General features: G+C 42.4%; 1 protein-coding gene across 3 annotated transcripts; it reads left to right on the plus strand.

Annotated features, from left to right (window-relative positions):
• The first annotated feature begins 761 nt into the window (after positions 1–761).
• LOC111145818 (zinc finger DHHC-type containing 4) lies at positions 762–14,679 on the plus strand. 3 transcript variants are annotated; one of them, XM_022501068.1, is made up of 8 exons: positions 762–825; positions 1,352–1,490; positions 2,091–2,214; positions 2,982–3,055; positions 3,982–4,160; positions 6,082–6,207; positions 7,747–7,991; positions 14,321–14,679. In XM_022501068.1, exons 3-8 carry the CDS (start codon positions 2,098–2,100, stop codon positions 14,609–14,611), a joined length of 1,032 nt encoding a protein of 343 aa, XP_022356776.1. In that variant the 5' UTR covers positions 762–825; positions 1,352–1,490; positions 2,091–2,097; the 3' UTR covers positions 14,612–14,679. The 3 variants fall into 3 exon arrangements, with proteins under 3 accessions (XP_022356776.1, XP_022356777.1, XP_022356775.1); XM_022501069.1 differs by having other exon boundaries at positions 762–912; positions 14,321–14,678; XM_022501067.1 differs by having other exon boundaries at positions 1,352–1,543; positions 14,321–14,678.
• The last annotated feature ends 79 nt before the right edge of the window (positions 14,680–14,758 follow it).

Consider the following 14,758-nt stretch of genomic DNA (forward strand, 5'->3'; position numbering starts at 1 on the left):
GGAATCAAGAAGCTGGGGTAGGTCGCAAAGACAGAAAAAGAGAAGAGCTTGAAAGCCAGTGTTTGGAGATCAGACGGTTCCCCTCAAAGGGAGGACAGGCCTGACAGATTTTCAGAGGCATCAAGAATAGACTGGTCTTCGCGGATGCAGAGGCGTTCGGAGCAAAGGGACACCCCACAGGGGGCTTCTCAGTGCTATGTTTGGAAGCAGCTCTTCTCACCCCAGGTTCAACTATCATTAAACAGCCTTCCTTCTTATCCTTCAGGTTTGGAGTCAAGCAATTGTTCACTGTTCCTGGGGACAGGATGTTCAGAGCTGTTCTGAGACATCAGGAGCAAAGACACTGGGACGGGTCGGACGGATCCCTACGGTGCGGTTAGCAGAAAGCAAAGCAAGTCCTGCTCATCGCCAAGACTCGGTACAGGAGCCCCTAAGTGTGCACGCCATGGGCCAGCCGGGGTCCCTGCTTGACTGGGCTCAACCCAAGCCGCCAGGCGGCTCGGCCCGCTTCATAACACCTGCACTGGCTTAGGACCGCTTTTTTAAGATTTCCTGGCGATAATGCTCCAAAGTTCGATTTTCCAGCCCTCGGACCCGACCACCCCTCCTGAAAGGTCCAGGGTGCGAAGCTACCAACACCATTCCTACCGCGAACACCAGCCACGAACCCCACCCCCAGCTGCTGCCCGTCCGCCCGCCCACATTTCCGCCGGAAGTCGGCCTAGAGGCCAGCGTCGCGTGCTAACGTCACAGGCCCGCCGGAAGTTTAAAGAAGCGCCTTGAAGGCGCCGCTTCGGTGCGCCTGGCGGTTGGCTGATCCCGGCGGTAAGGCCGCCTCCGAGGGCTTTTTTTTGACACCCAGCTGGTCCAGGGGCGTTTGTCTCCTTGTCTGATCCGCCCTTCCACCTGTGTGTGGGTGTGTGTGTGTGTGTATGTATGTGCGTGTGGGTGTGGGTGTGTGGTCGCAGCCCCACACCTCCACCCCGCCGGGTGTTCAGGGCACCCACCGTATCCCTTCTGCACCTTCTGCACCCCGTCCCCCAACCAGGCTCCCGGCCCCCTGGAAAACTCCGGCCAGGCCCACCCGCCGGGACCCTCGGATAGTGTAGCCTCGGATAAGCCTTTCTGTCCGGTGGCCAGCGTAGGCACCTCAGAGATTAGGAATAGGAACCAGGACCCAAGGCTCCTGGCTTAATCTTCCCAGTTAGCTTTTCCTCCCGAAGTCCTATAACCCCGTTCACCCCCGCGGGATCTCAGCATCCCCTGACTTTAAAATTATTTTCCACACTTTATACCGCCCCTGACTCCCACCCTGTTTTATTGTGTGGGTGTTTTATCGATGTCTCTGCAGCCAGATCCAGCCTTCTAGAAGAATCATGCCTCCTGCAGCTTTGGGTGCCACCTGATGCGCCAGGCACACGCCACTGCACACGAGGAGATGCCGTTTGAATTCTCCGTGAATGTTGGGAGGAGGAATGCCCGAGCTGCCGGTAGAAAATTATCCAAATGGGAAATATGTAGGCTGGGGACCCTGAATCACATGGTGAGAATTGCTGCTCATTGTTTCCTCCGTCTTATCTCGTGAATAAGTTTTGCTTTGGTTATCTCAGTTGGAAGTCCTGCCTGGAATCATATCTGCTAAGGCCAAAAGTAACCGTTTCCAGTTAATACAGGCCTGTGTGTTGACTCTGGTCCCCATGGGTGATCCACGATTGTTGTGGGAGTGAGTCCCCGACTGCCTCTGGGGGGATGCTTGTTCCAGTAGCATTGTCAGCAGATTCTTTTGGGTACATTCCATATCAATATCTACGTGGGTTTATATTTACTGATGATTTGTTGCTGGTGGGAGGGAAAGTGTATGCATTTTGCACATTTTCCCCCATTTAATTTTGGAATTTGTAGGCAGAAGATGCCGTAAATAAATCACAGTGGTTTGATTAGGAAACTCTGGGAGGCCTCAGTGCAAGGCAGTGTGTGCATGAGGGCTGCTGAATTCTGTTTGGGGAGCCGTTTACAGAGTTGATATCTAAGAATATGCACCTTGGAATATATCCCCCGGTAGTAGTCACACTCTTTCTGTTTCTTTGTAGCCCCAGGATGGACTTCTTGGTTCTCTTTTTGTTCTACGTGGCTTTGGTGCTGATTGGTGTTGTTATGATTTGCATCTGCTCAAAAACCCGTTACCTGAAAGGCCTGGTCAGAGGGGGAGCACAGGTAATGATGATGCTTGGAGACCGCTGGATTTTGACTACCACCAATCTAAAAGGCTCATCAGTTCCCTGATGGAACAAAAAGAGAGTTGCCATTTTTATTATTTGTTCAATTCTTTCATTTATGGTATTTGTGGTCTATTCAAAAGTCTTTCTCTTTTTTTGTTATTGTTGAAAGTAATCTTGTGATTTCACTTTGAAAGAAGATAACATTCTCAAGGTTGGCTATTTTTCTTTGAATTTGATGCCTGTAATTGGGCCTGGACGTGAGCAGTGTCTGCCTAGAGGGTCCTGATGGGTGGACCTGGGGGCTGTATGACCAGGGAGTGAGCATCAGGCTGCCAACCGCCCTTCAGGGGTCAAAGTGAGCACAGTTGGGGTCAGCAGCCTTTGGGAATGGGTTGACTTGGGACTGACCCGTGTTAATGCTTAGTGATTGCAAATGGACTCTGGAATGTAGGATTGAACCCAAGGTAGGGAAGGGAGTGGAGTTCACATTAACATTACTTACCAGCCCCTCTGCTCTCCTCCCTTTGCCTGAAGACCCTGACATGGTGCTTTCTTTGGAGTTAGAGTGAAAAGGGAGGAGAGGAACTGGCATCAAAGGAAGACCAGCTGAGGGAAACCCTTTATTTTATTCTCTCTCAAATCTCTTCTCTGCCCTTATGCAGAAACACAAATCCCCAGTATCACTAGCTCAAAATGGAGCATCTGGTATGTTTGGGAGCAGGGAGAATGCGAAATGACATTGAATCCTTCTTTTTTGTTTAGATAATTTCCTATATAATTCCAGAATGCCTTCAGAGAGCTATGCTGAAATTGCTTCATTACCTCTTCCATACACGGTATGAGTTTAAATACTCTCTTCTTGTCCGGGTGGGTCAGTTGGTTAAGCATCTGACTCTTGGTTTCAGCTCAGGTCCTGATCTCAGAGTCCTGAGAGTGAGCCCCGAGTCGGGCTTTTTGCTGGGCATGGGGTCCGCTTAAGATTCTCTCTCTTCCCTCTCCTTCTGCTCCTCCCCCTGCTCGCTCTCTCTCTCTCTCAATAAAATCTTGAAAAAACTTAAAAAAAATAAATACTATTTTCTTTTCTGTTTTGATTATTAATTGTTGCTGTCCCCTAGAGCTTCAGGACACTCCTTGTTGGTTTTCAGCGGTAGTTCGGGGAAGGAGGCTGAGAAGGATCAAGAGTCCTGGGTTTAGGACCTCTGCTCATAAATAATCTGCCTTTTATTTCTGCAGTTTTCACAGAAATATTTAAGGAGTGGCAATATTACATGCATTTCTATAAAAAGATATATCCTGATACCTCAATCCCCAATAATAATAGTAATAATAGTAATAATATCCTCAGTCAGTTCCTCAGTAATAACAATAATAATCCTCAGTAATAACAATCCTCAGTATCCAGCTCCTGATTTCAGTTCAGTTCATGACCTTGGGGTCGTGGGATCAAGCCCCACTTTGAGCTCCCGGCTCAGAATGGAGTCTGCTTGAGATTCTCTCTCTCCCTTTGCCCCTCCCCCTGCTGTCACACACTCACGCTCTCTCTGTCTCTCTCTCTGAATAATTAAAATCCTAAAAAAAAAGTTAATAGATGACATCTATTGAGTACTGAGTACTGTGAGGCAATGTGGGAACTGTCTCACATCGTCTCTTGCATAATTTGTGCTATTATCTCAAGCCCAAAGGAAGTGGTTGGGCCCAGGTTAACTTTAGTATGACATGATTTCTTCATGGAGAAGGCCACATGCTGCCTTTTTCCTTTCAGAAACCACATCTTCATTCTCCTGCACCTTGTCTTGCAAGGGATGGTTTACAGTGAATACACCTGGGAAGTATTTGGCTACTGTCGGGAGCTGGAGTTTCCCTTGCATTACCTTCTTCTGCCCTACCTGCTGCTGATTGTAAACCTGGTGTTTTTCACGCTCAGCTGTGTGAGCAACCCTGGTAAGTTGAGGCCCTCATTGTGGAGACTGGCGGCAACTCAGCTGTCTACCTCCACGGTTACAGACTAGTGATCCCTCTGGGGACTTGGTAAAAGATGCGATACGCAGTGCCTTCATCATCTTCTCGTTGTGATTGTCTTCTGATTTTATTTGTTTCTTCTTTGACCCTTGGGTTATTTAGGATGGCCTAAAATTTTCTACATGCTTTTTTAGTTTATTTTTTGATACTTTGTGTTATATAGAGAGTTTGTGATCTTTGTGGCCCTGTTTCAAAAATTTCATTGGTATTTGCATCATGCCCGGTTGTGTGTCATTTTTGTAAGTGATCTGTGTGGTTTTGAAATAATGTATATTTTCTAGTTCTTGGGTGTAGACAGCATGTGAGTTCATTAAGTCAAGTTGGTTAATTATGTTCAAATCTTTTATGTTCATCCTAATTTTTTTGTTTGCAATAACTAAGAGAGGTATGTTATCTCATTCTGATGACAGATTTGAGGTTTCTCCTTGTCAATTTTGGCTTTACTTATTTTGAAGCTATTATATATGTCTGTATGTGTAGGTGTTTATAATAGTTATATATATATTTGTATTATATGCATTCAAGTTTAGAATTGGTATTCCCTTTTCCTTGAATGTTTTTTCAAAATATAATGAAGCTCTTTGTCATTAGTAATGCTCTTTGCTCTCAGTTCTCTTTTGTATGATATTATTACACTTTTTTAAGAGGGAGAAAGGGGTGGGGGAGAAGTTGCAGAGGGAAAGGGAGAGAGAGAATTTTTTTTTTTTTTTAAGATTTTATTTTATTTATTTGACAGAGATCACAAGTAGGCACAGAGGCAGGCAGAGAGAGGGGGGCGAAACAGGCTCCCTGCTTGAGCAGGGAGCCTGATGCGGGGCTCGATCCCAGGACCCTGGGATCATGACCTGAGCTGAAGGCAGAGGCTTTAACCCACTGAGCCACCCAGGTGTCCCGAGAGACTCTTAAGCAGGCTCCTTACCCAGTGCAGAACCCAACACAAGGCTTGAATTCACAACCCTGAGATCATGACCTAAGTCGATATCAGGGGTCAGATGCTTAACCGACTAAGCCACCCAGGTACCCATTACCCTTTTTTTTAAAATTGATATTTGCTTGGTATCTTTTTTCCATGCCTTTACTTTAAGCTTTTCTATCCTTGAAGCCCCACCTGTCCATCAACTGATGAATAGGTAAATGTGATGTGCCTATTCAATGGAACAGTGTTTGGCAATAGGAGTGGTATGTGCTAGAACGTAGAGGAACCATGAAAAACTATAATGAGTGAAAGAAGGCAGATATAAAAGACTACAAGTTGTATGATTCCATTTATAAGAAGTATCCAAACAAGACAAATGCATGGAAACAGCAAATAGATTATGTGATTGCCAAGGTCTGAGATTCGAGAGGAGTGGGGTTGACTGCTAAGGGGTTTCTTTCTGAAGTGATAAAAATGTTCTAAAATTGATTGCAGTGATGGTTGCGTAAGTCTGTGAATGTACTAAAAACTATTAAATTGTACACTTTAAATGGGTGAATTGGGCTTATGAACTGTATCTCAGTAAAGGTATTTATTTTAAAATGAGTTATTTAGAATATTAAATATACAAGTTTTTTTTTTTAAGATTATTTATTTATTTATTTGACAGACAGAGCTAACAAGTAGGCAGAGAGGCAGGCAGAGAAAGAGGAGGAAGCAGGCTCCCTGCTGAGCAGAGAGGCTGATTCGGGGCTTGATCCTGGGACCCTGGGATCATGACCTGAGCCAAAGGCAGAGGCTTAACCCACTGAGCCACCCAGGTGCCCCTAAATATACAAGTTTTAGTCACTCTTTGTCAGGACAGATTTTGTGAACGTTCAGTCCATCGGATCGCTCGAAACCGACACTTGTCCTTACGTTTTTCAGGTACCATAACAAAAGCAAATGAGTTATCATTTCTTCAAGTTTATGAATTCGACGAAGTGATGTTCTCAAAGAATATAAAGTGCTCTACTTGCAATTTAAGGAAACCAGCGCGATCCAAGCACTGCAGTAAGTTTGGCTTTGGTTCATTCCAGCTCTGTCCTTGCACAGCAGACACATGGGCCTTGTAGCAAGAAAATGTTACAGAAATCTAGAAGCAGGACCATTTGTCTCCCAGACATGGAGCAGCCACTGCTGGTAGAGGCCAGATAGTGGTTTCTTACAGATGACTGGAGGTTGAGCTCTTATTTTATTTTTAAATTTTATTTATTTATTTGAGAGAGAGAAAACACGAGTGGTGAGGGGCCAGAGGGAGAGAACCAAGCAAACTCTGCGCTGAGCAGGGAGTCTGACACCGGGCAATCCCAGGACCCCACGATCATGACCTGAGCCAAAGGCAGACATTTAGCCCAGCTGAGCCACCCAGGCTCCCCTGAAGATGAAGCTTGTGATGTTCTTTTGTAGTGGGCAGCTCTGCCCTGGGCATAACAGCCTTTCCTTTGCCATGTGGGAGGCCTTGTTACCCAACAGGAATTTCTGTGGGATGTCATGTTTGCAGATGTCATTCATGGCAGAGCCTACTCTTCTGGGGAATAACCAAGATTCTAGACTAGTGCTGTCCAACAAAAATACAATGTGAGCCACATGTGATTTAAATTTTCTAGTAGCCACATTACAAAAGTGAAATAAGGGACCATTAAATTTAATGATACCTCTTATTTAACCTAACATATCTAAAATATCATTTTAATGTGTAGTCAATATAAAAAAATCATTCATGGATAGTTTATATTCTCTTTTTCATACTTAGTCTTTGAAATCTGGTATATATTTTCCATTTACAGAACATGTCCACTGAGACACTAAACTTTCCTTGGAACTACTTGATCTATATTTAGATTTTAAAAATTTGCAGTAGGAAGAGCAGATTCACATACCCAAGTTATTCCAGAAATTCTTAAACATTTTAAAATAACTGAATCAGTACCGAAAAATCATTTTCCTTTAATGCCTACATAATGGTTCATCTTTATCAGAAGAACTGATTTGACTTTAATTGATTTGACTATAGTTTTAAAACTGTATCTGTTCAGGGGCGCCTGGGTGGCTCAGTGGGTTAAAACCTCTGCCTTCAGCTCAGGTCATGGTCCCAGGGTCCCGGGATCGAGTCGAGCATCAGGCTCTCTGCTCAGCAGGGAGCCTGCTTCCTCTCTCTCTCTCTGCCTGCCTCTGCCTACTTGTGATCTCTGTCTGTCAAATAAAGAAATAAAATCTAAAAAATAAATTAAAAAAAAATTACATCTGTTCAAGTAATGCTCATATTGAACTTAAAGGAGCATTGTATAAATTGAAAAACTATCTAGAATTTATCAATATCAACAGAGTATGCTTTCAGATTTTTCTTGTAGCCACATTTCAAGTGCTTACTAACCCACCCGTGGCTCGTGGCCACTGTACTGACGCTGTGGTTCTGATAGCTCGGTGATAGCAGCCGTCATTTCTTCCAGCTCATACTGCCAAGAGTTCGTAAAAATCTCCATAGATGCGCTTGGTCTCATTGTTGCATCAAGGACTAACTTGGGCTGTGGCTTTCCCCGTTCTCTGCAGGTGTGTGTAATAGGTGTGTGCACCGTTTTGACCATCACTGTGTTTGGGTAAACAACTGTATCGGGGCCTGGAATGCCAGGTACTTCCTCCTCTACCTCTTGACATTGACGGCCTCAGCTGGCACCATGGCCGTGGTGAGCACTGTGTTTCTGGTCCAGTTGGTGGTGCTATCGGACTTGTATCTGGAGACTTACGTTGATGATCTGGGACACTTCCAGGTTGTTGACATTGTCTTTCTCATTCAGGTAATTAATGTGCAGGTAATTATGTTGTAGGGTGTATGTTTCTGACTTTAGGTTTCAAAATTGGAAAAAGGGCATTTTCCTGATCAAAAGATGAAGCCGTTCCTTTTTAAAAAATTAATATGTAACTTTTAAATATTTAATTACTTATTTAAGATTTTATTTATTTGAGAGAAAGAGTGTGTGCACGGTCACATGTGTGACCAAGGGGAGGGGCAGAGAGAGAGAGAGAGAATCTCAAGCAGACTCCCCACTGCGCATGGAGCCTGACACGGGGCTCAGTCTCACAACCTTGAGATCATGACCTGAGCTGAAATCAAGAGTCAGATGCTTAACTGACTGAACCAACCAGGTGCCCCAGTATACAATTTGTTTAGTTGATATATAATACATTTACCATAGAATTCATCCTTTTAAAGTTTACTTATTTTTTTAGTAATCTCTGCACTCCATGTGGGGCTTAAACTTATGACCCCAAGATCAAGAGTCACCTGCTCATCCTACTAAGCCAACCAGGGCCCCCTAAAATTCATCCTTTTAAAGTGTACAGTCTAGTGGTTCAGAGTTGTGTAACCTCTACCACCATCTAATTTCAGAACATTTCTTCACCCCAAAAATAAACTCTTACCTATCAGCAGTCATTCCCCATGCCCCTCTTTCCTGGCAACTACTAATCTACCTTCTTTTTTTAATGGATTTGCCTTTTCTGAGTATTTCAGATAAATGGAATTGTACGGTGTGTGGCCTTTTGAACTGGCTTCTTTTTTTTAGCTTAATATGTTCAAGGTTCATCCATGTTGTACCATGAATCAGTATTTCACTCCTTTTTGTGGCTGAATAATATTCCATTGTGTGGAAGGACCACATTTTATTTGTTCATCACTTATGGACACTTGAGTGTTTTTACTTTTTATTTGTTTTTGAATAAGGCTACCATGAACATCTGTGTATGAGTTTTTTTGTGGATACAGGTTTCCACTGCTCTTGAGTCAGACCCAGGAGAATTGCTAGGTCATATGGTCACTGTATTTGTAATCATTTGAGGAGCTGCCAGATTGTTTTCCAAAGCATCTTCACCATTTTACATTCCCACCATCCATGTATGAAGGTTCCAACTTCATACATCCTTGCCGGATACTTGTTACTATCTGTCTTTTTGATTAAAGTCATCCTAATAGATGTGAAGTGGTGCCTTATTGTGGTCTGATTTGCGTTTCCCTGAAGATTTAACGATGCTGACCATCATTTTGTGTGTTGCTTCATCATTTACATGTCTTCTTTGGAGAAGAAGATTTAGAGGAGAAGCTCATTTTTTTGGATTGTCATTTCTTCTTGTGTTGTAAGAATTTTTCAGATTACCTGGACACTTGACCCTTCACAGGTATAGAATTTGCAAGTATTTTCTCCCATTCTGTGGGTTGTCTTTTCATTTTTGGGATGACTTTCTTTGAAACATAAAAGTTTCATATTTTGATTTTATTTTTTCTTTTGTTGCTTATGCTTTGGTGTCATATGTAAGAATCCGTTGCCTAATCCAAGGTCGTGAAGATTTATACTTACATGTTCTTCTACGTATATATTTAGGTCTTTGATCCTTTTTGAGTCAATTTGAGTATGTGCTATTGGGTTAGGCTCTAACTTGATACTTTTAGTATGTGAATGCCCAGATGTCCTGCATCTTTTGTTGAAAAGACCCTTCTTTGCTCATTGAATTGTTTTGGCACCCTTGTCAGAAATTAATTTACAATAATGTAGAGTTTTTTAAAAAACTCGTTTGATGACTAAAAGATTTCTACTGAATTTATGGGAAGTAGCTTATGAGCAGTCACTAGGGAACTGCTTACTTCTTCTTGAGTGTTTTTTCCTTTGGTTTCAAAGAAAATAAAAATGCCATGAACAAGTGGGATATACTCCATGAATGCAAGGTTGGTTCAATGTTAGGAAACTGACTAATATTTTATACAGCAAGGTTGGTTCAATATTAGAAAATTGATTTAATATTTTATACAGCATTATTACATATAAAGAACAATGACATGATTATTTCTCTAGATGCTGAAAAGTGTTTCACAGAATTCAACACCCATTCTAATTTAAAAGCACTCAGAAAATAGGACTGGAAGGATACTGTGTTAATATGGTAAAAAACACAGTCTTTTTTTTTTTTTTTTTTTTTTTTTTTAGGATTTTATTTATTGATTTGATAGAGAGACAGTGAGAGTGGGAACACAAGTAGGGGGAGTGGGACAGGGAGAAGCAGGCTTTCCCCTGAGCAGGGAGTCTGATTCAGGGCTTGATCCCAGGACTCTGGGATTATGACCTGAGCTGAAGGCAGACGCTTAATGACTGAGCCACTCAGGCGCCCCAACAAAATACACAGTCTTAAAGCCAGTATTTTTTTAAAGTTTATTTTGAAATAATTACAGTTTTATAGGAGATTACAAAGAAACACACAGGAAGCCTACGTGCTTGTAAGCCCTTCCCCCCCATGCCAGCATCCCTCTACAACTATGGCTCAACACCAAGACCAAGCAATTGACGTTGGCACAATCCCCATTGCCAATTCAGATTTTACCAGTTACATATGTGTTTATTTGTGGTTTTGTGTATGTGTGTGTGTGTGTGTGTGTAGCTTTGTGCAGTTTGTCCCATGTGCAGCCGTATACAACCACAACTACAGTCAACACGCTGTATTATCCATCACTACACACTCCCTCATGTTACCGCTCACAGCCACAGCTTCCTCCTCACATCCCTAATGCCTGGTACCACCACTCCCTTCTCCACCTCTGTTATTATGTTATTTTATGATTGTTACATAAATCGATCATACAATATCTTTTTAAGGTTAGTTTCTTCACTTAATGCAATTTCTTTGAGATCCACACGAGTGGTTGCATGGATCTAGGGTTCCTTCCTTTTTACTGCTGTATAGTATTCCACACTTTGGTTAACCATTCACCCTCTGAAGGACCCTGCGAAATGCTGCACTGAACATTCCCATTCACAAGTCCTACGTGATGATCTGTCTTCAGTGTGATCGTTGGGTTGATAAGTCCATTTTCGGTCTTGGAAAGGACCGCCATCCTCTTTTCTAGAGTGGTTGTACCATTGTACATCCTCACCAGTGATGGGGGAGGGACTGGTTTGTCTGGCTCCTTGCTAGCACTTAATGTTATCACTATTTTTCATTTTAGCTATTCTGATAGGTTGTGTAGTGATAACCTTGTCATTTCAACCTTGAATAGTTTTTACTCTTAAATTTTTTTTTTTCAATTATGGGGTGCCTGGGTGGCTCAGTTGGTTAAGTACCCAATTTTTTATTTCTTCTCAGGTTGTGATCTTGGTGTTGTGGGACTGAGCCCCATGTTGGGCTCATAAATTGAAGACATCATGTCGCTTTGCCCCTAAATACTTGAACATGCATTTTTAAAGAATGTCAACCTTCTCCTATATAACTATAATTATGTTACTTCACATAAGAAAAGTAATAGTAAATCTATGTAATAAACATAGGATATATAATAAATAGGTACTAAATCATCTAGTCCATATTGAAATATCCCCACTGTTTCTTTTTTTTTTTTTTTTCATTTTTTTCAAATGAATCTTTTATAGCTTTTTTACCTCCTTGAACCAGATTTCACCTCATCGTTAGGCATCTGAATGTTGTCTTGTTAGTCTGTTTAAAATAATGCCCCTGTTTTTTTTTCATGAAATTGACATTTAGTAGTTTAGTTGGTTGTCTTTTAGAATGTCCCTTGTTCTAAATTTGCCTTTTTCCTACTTCTGTCAACAGATTTTCCTCTATTCCTTCATATTAATGTGAACTGGAAGTTAGTTCTAGAGCCCTGATTAGATTCAGGTTAAATATTTTTGGCAAGAATGCTTCCTAGGTAGGGATGTGTATTTCATGTTACTTCCCATCAGGTGGGACATGGGACCCGTGATACACAGCTCTCTCCATGGGTGAAGTGTGTTTCCCCTTTGCAGTGTATATAGTTTTGTCTTTGTACTTAGGACTTTCTGTAGGATAAATTCCAAAAAAATATGTACTGGATCAGAGATTATTGACATTTATAAATCTTTTGACTTGAATATATATTTTTATCAGTGTTCATTTCGTTGAGTCAGAGCTGGCATTGAGGATGCCCGGGGGCAGCAGGTGCTTGTAATTTGGTAGGAAACTACCGTGTATCCTTTTTAAAAATTCTATTTCTTTCATTACTTTCGATTACTTTTCTCATTTGTCAGTTATTTGTAGATCTTTTATGAATTATGTCCTTTTAACTGTTTATCTATTTGATACTAGAATTACTTTTGATTTGAGATCGTGCAGTAATGACAGTTCATTCTTCTATTTTCAATTTATGTATCCTTTTCTGTATTAAAAAACTTAGACCTCCTTTCTCATCAAATATATCTCTTTTCTTTATAACTTCAGTTAGAAAGTCTCCCCTGTCAAGAGATGCATCTACTTCTCTCTTACTCCTGACTTTCAAATATACTGAACTCTTGGGGTGCCTGGGTGGCTCAGTTAAGCGTCTGCCTACGGCTCAGGCCATGATCTCAGGGTCCTGGGATCGAGTCCCTCATCTGGCTCCCTGCTCAGCAGGAATTTGGCTTCTCCCTCACCCTCTGCCCACCTCCCAACTTGTTCTCTCTCTCTTTCTCTCTCAAGTAAATAAAATATTTTTAAAAATACCTCTTTCAAAATTCATTTTCTTTATTTTAAAAAATAACATAAAAATTCAAGCAGTCCAGAAGCGTTTAAAAAAAAAAAAGATGGAGAAGGTGGGGAATTGGGCATAGGTAGTTGAAGGTACAGAGTCATATTTGAAAGATGAGGAAGTCCTGGGGATACAATGTACAGTCTGGGAACTGTAGTTAACAATACTGTGTTGTATATTTGATGGTTGCTAAGAGAGTGGGTTTTAAAAGTTCTCATCACAAAAAAACATTGTAACCATGTGTGGTGACGGATGTATTAACTAAGCCTGTTGTGATCATTTGCTGTATGTCATGTTATGCACCTTAAACTTTCAATGTCCTGTCAATTATATATCAGTAAAGCTGAGGAGAGAAGCGTGAAATTTTAAACATCTTTAGGAAGCAATGAAAAGAAAACTGGGAGATCCGCCCCTCCCCTCCTAACAACTTCACGCCCCCGGGGCAACTACTTCTGTAGTTTTTTTTTTTTTTTAAGATTTTATTTATTCATTTATTTGTCAGAAAGAGGGAGAGAGAAAGCACAAGCAGCAGAGTGGCAGGCAGAGGCAGAGAGAGAAGCAGGTTCCCCACTGAGCAAGGAGCCCGACATGGGACTCAATCCCAGGCCCCTAGGATCATGACCTGAGCCGAAGGCAGCAGCTTAACCAACTGAGTCACCCAGGCATCCCTACTTCTGTAGTTTTGTGTGAACATTTCAGTCTTTTTTCCTTTGTGTGTTTCTATAGTCATAGGGAGTTTCATGGAATCTTTTTGTTTTTACACAAACATGATCCCATTGTGAGCCTCGCCTCTTGTCTTTCACATCCAGCAATCTTTTATCAATGTCTTTTCCAAATTGGAACGTAGAAATTGATCTCATTTTTATCGGCTCCTTTTTATTCCAGAGCGTAACTATCCCGAGGTTTGACTTCCTTGTGGATGGACTTTTTTTTTTTTTTTTTTAAGATTTTATCCATTTATTTGACAGACAGAGATCACAAGTAGGCAGAGAGGCAAGGCAGAGAGAGGAGGAAGCAGGCTCCCCACGGAGCAGAGAGCCCGATGTGGGGCTCGATCCCAGGACTCTGAGACCATGACCCGAGCCAAAGGCAGAGGCTTTAACCCACAGAGCCACCCAGGCACCCCTGTGGATGGACTTTTAATGTGTTTCTTTTAGGAAGAGGGGCCATTAAAATCAGTGTAGTGAATACTCTTGTATGCGCATTTCCATGGTCATGCTGTGTTGAGAGAGAAAGTGATCTCCTCTGTCCATCTGGACTTGATTTTGATGCATGAACTCAGGTCTGTAGTTAGGGCTTTGTTTTACAAACCGCTAACAGGGAAGGCACTCCCTCCTGGGAGTATCCTTTCCCTTTTCCTTCAATGTACACGTTTCATTTAGCTCACTTGGAACTCTTGTACGTACTCGGGTTTCCTCCCGGGCTGTTTTTCAGTGCTGCTTATGGTTCAGTTTTGTGTTTAGACTGTCAGATGTGTATGCAGGTGGGTGAGCTGGGTGGGCAGCTCTCGAGTGTTTGCGGACTGGGCCGCAGCTGGAGGGTACAACCCTTTCTTCTGTCCCAGCCTGGCTGCCTAATGTGCTGTTTCTTCTTTGCCCCCAGTACCTGTTCGTGACCTTCCCGAGGATTGTCTTCATGCTGGGCTTTGTCGTCATGCTGAGCCTCCTCCTGGGGGGCTACCTGTGCTTTGCTTTGTACCTGGCTGCCACCAACCAGACCACTAACGAGTGGTACCGAGGTGACCGGGCCTGGTGTCAGCATTGCCCCCACGTGGGCCGGCCCCCTTCAGCAGAGCCCCAGGTCTACCGGAACATTCACTCCCATGGGATTTGGAGCAACCTCAGAGAGATCTTCCTACCTGCCACTGCACGTTATGAGAGAAAAAAAAACTAAGAATGGGAAGTGTTACTGCCACTTAAATATAGTATAAATTTATTTATACATATAGATACTTTCTAAGAGTTGGTGTGGTGTTTCTTGGTTTTGGCGGGGGGTCTTTTTTTCTGGTTTCTGCATGTTTATCGATGGGCTCTCAGGGGT

The sequence above is a fragment of the Enhydra lutris genome, unplaced genomic scaffold (genome assembly GCF_002288905.1).
Source record: "Enhydra lutris kenyoni isolate GAN:26980312 unplaced genomic scaffold, ASM228890v2 scaffoldscaffold13, whole genome shotgun sequence".
In the NCBI taxonomy this organism is placed as follows: Eukaryota; Metazoa; Chordata; class Mammalia; order Carnivora; family Mustelidae; genus Enhydra; species Enhydra lutris.

Bases quoted from the DNA above. Each gene is read 5' to 3' on its own strand.
- LOC111145818 (XM_022501068.1), top strand. From the start codon at position 2,098: ATGGACTTCTTGGTTCTCTTTTTGTTCTACGTGGCTTTGGTGCTGATT. The intron at 6,208-7,746 runs GTAAGTTTGGCT...CGTTCTCTGCAG, and splicing joins AGCGCGATCCAAGCACTGCA to GTGTGTGTAATAGGTGTGTG. The intron at 7,992-14,320 runs GTAATTAATGTG...CTTTGCCCCCAG, and splicing joins ACATTGTCTTTCTCATTCAG to TACCTGTTCGTGACCTTCCC.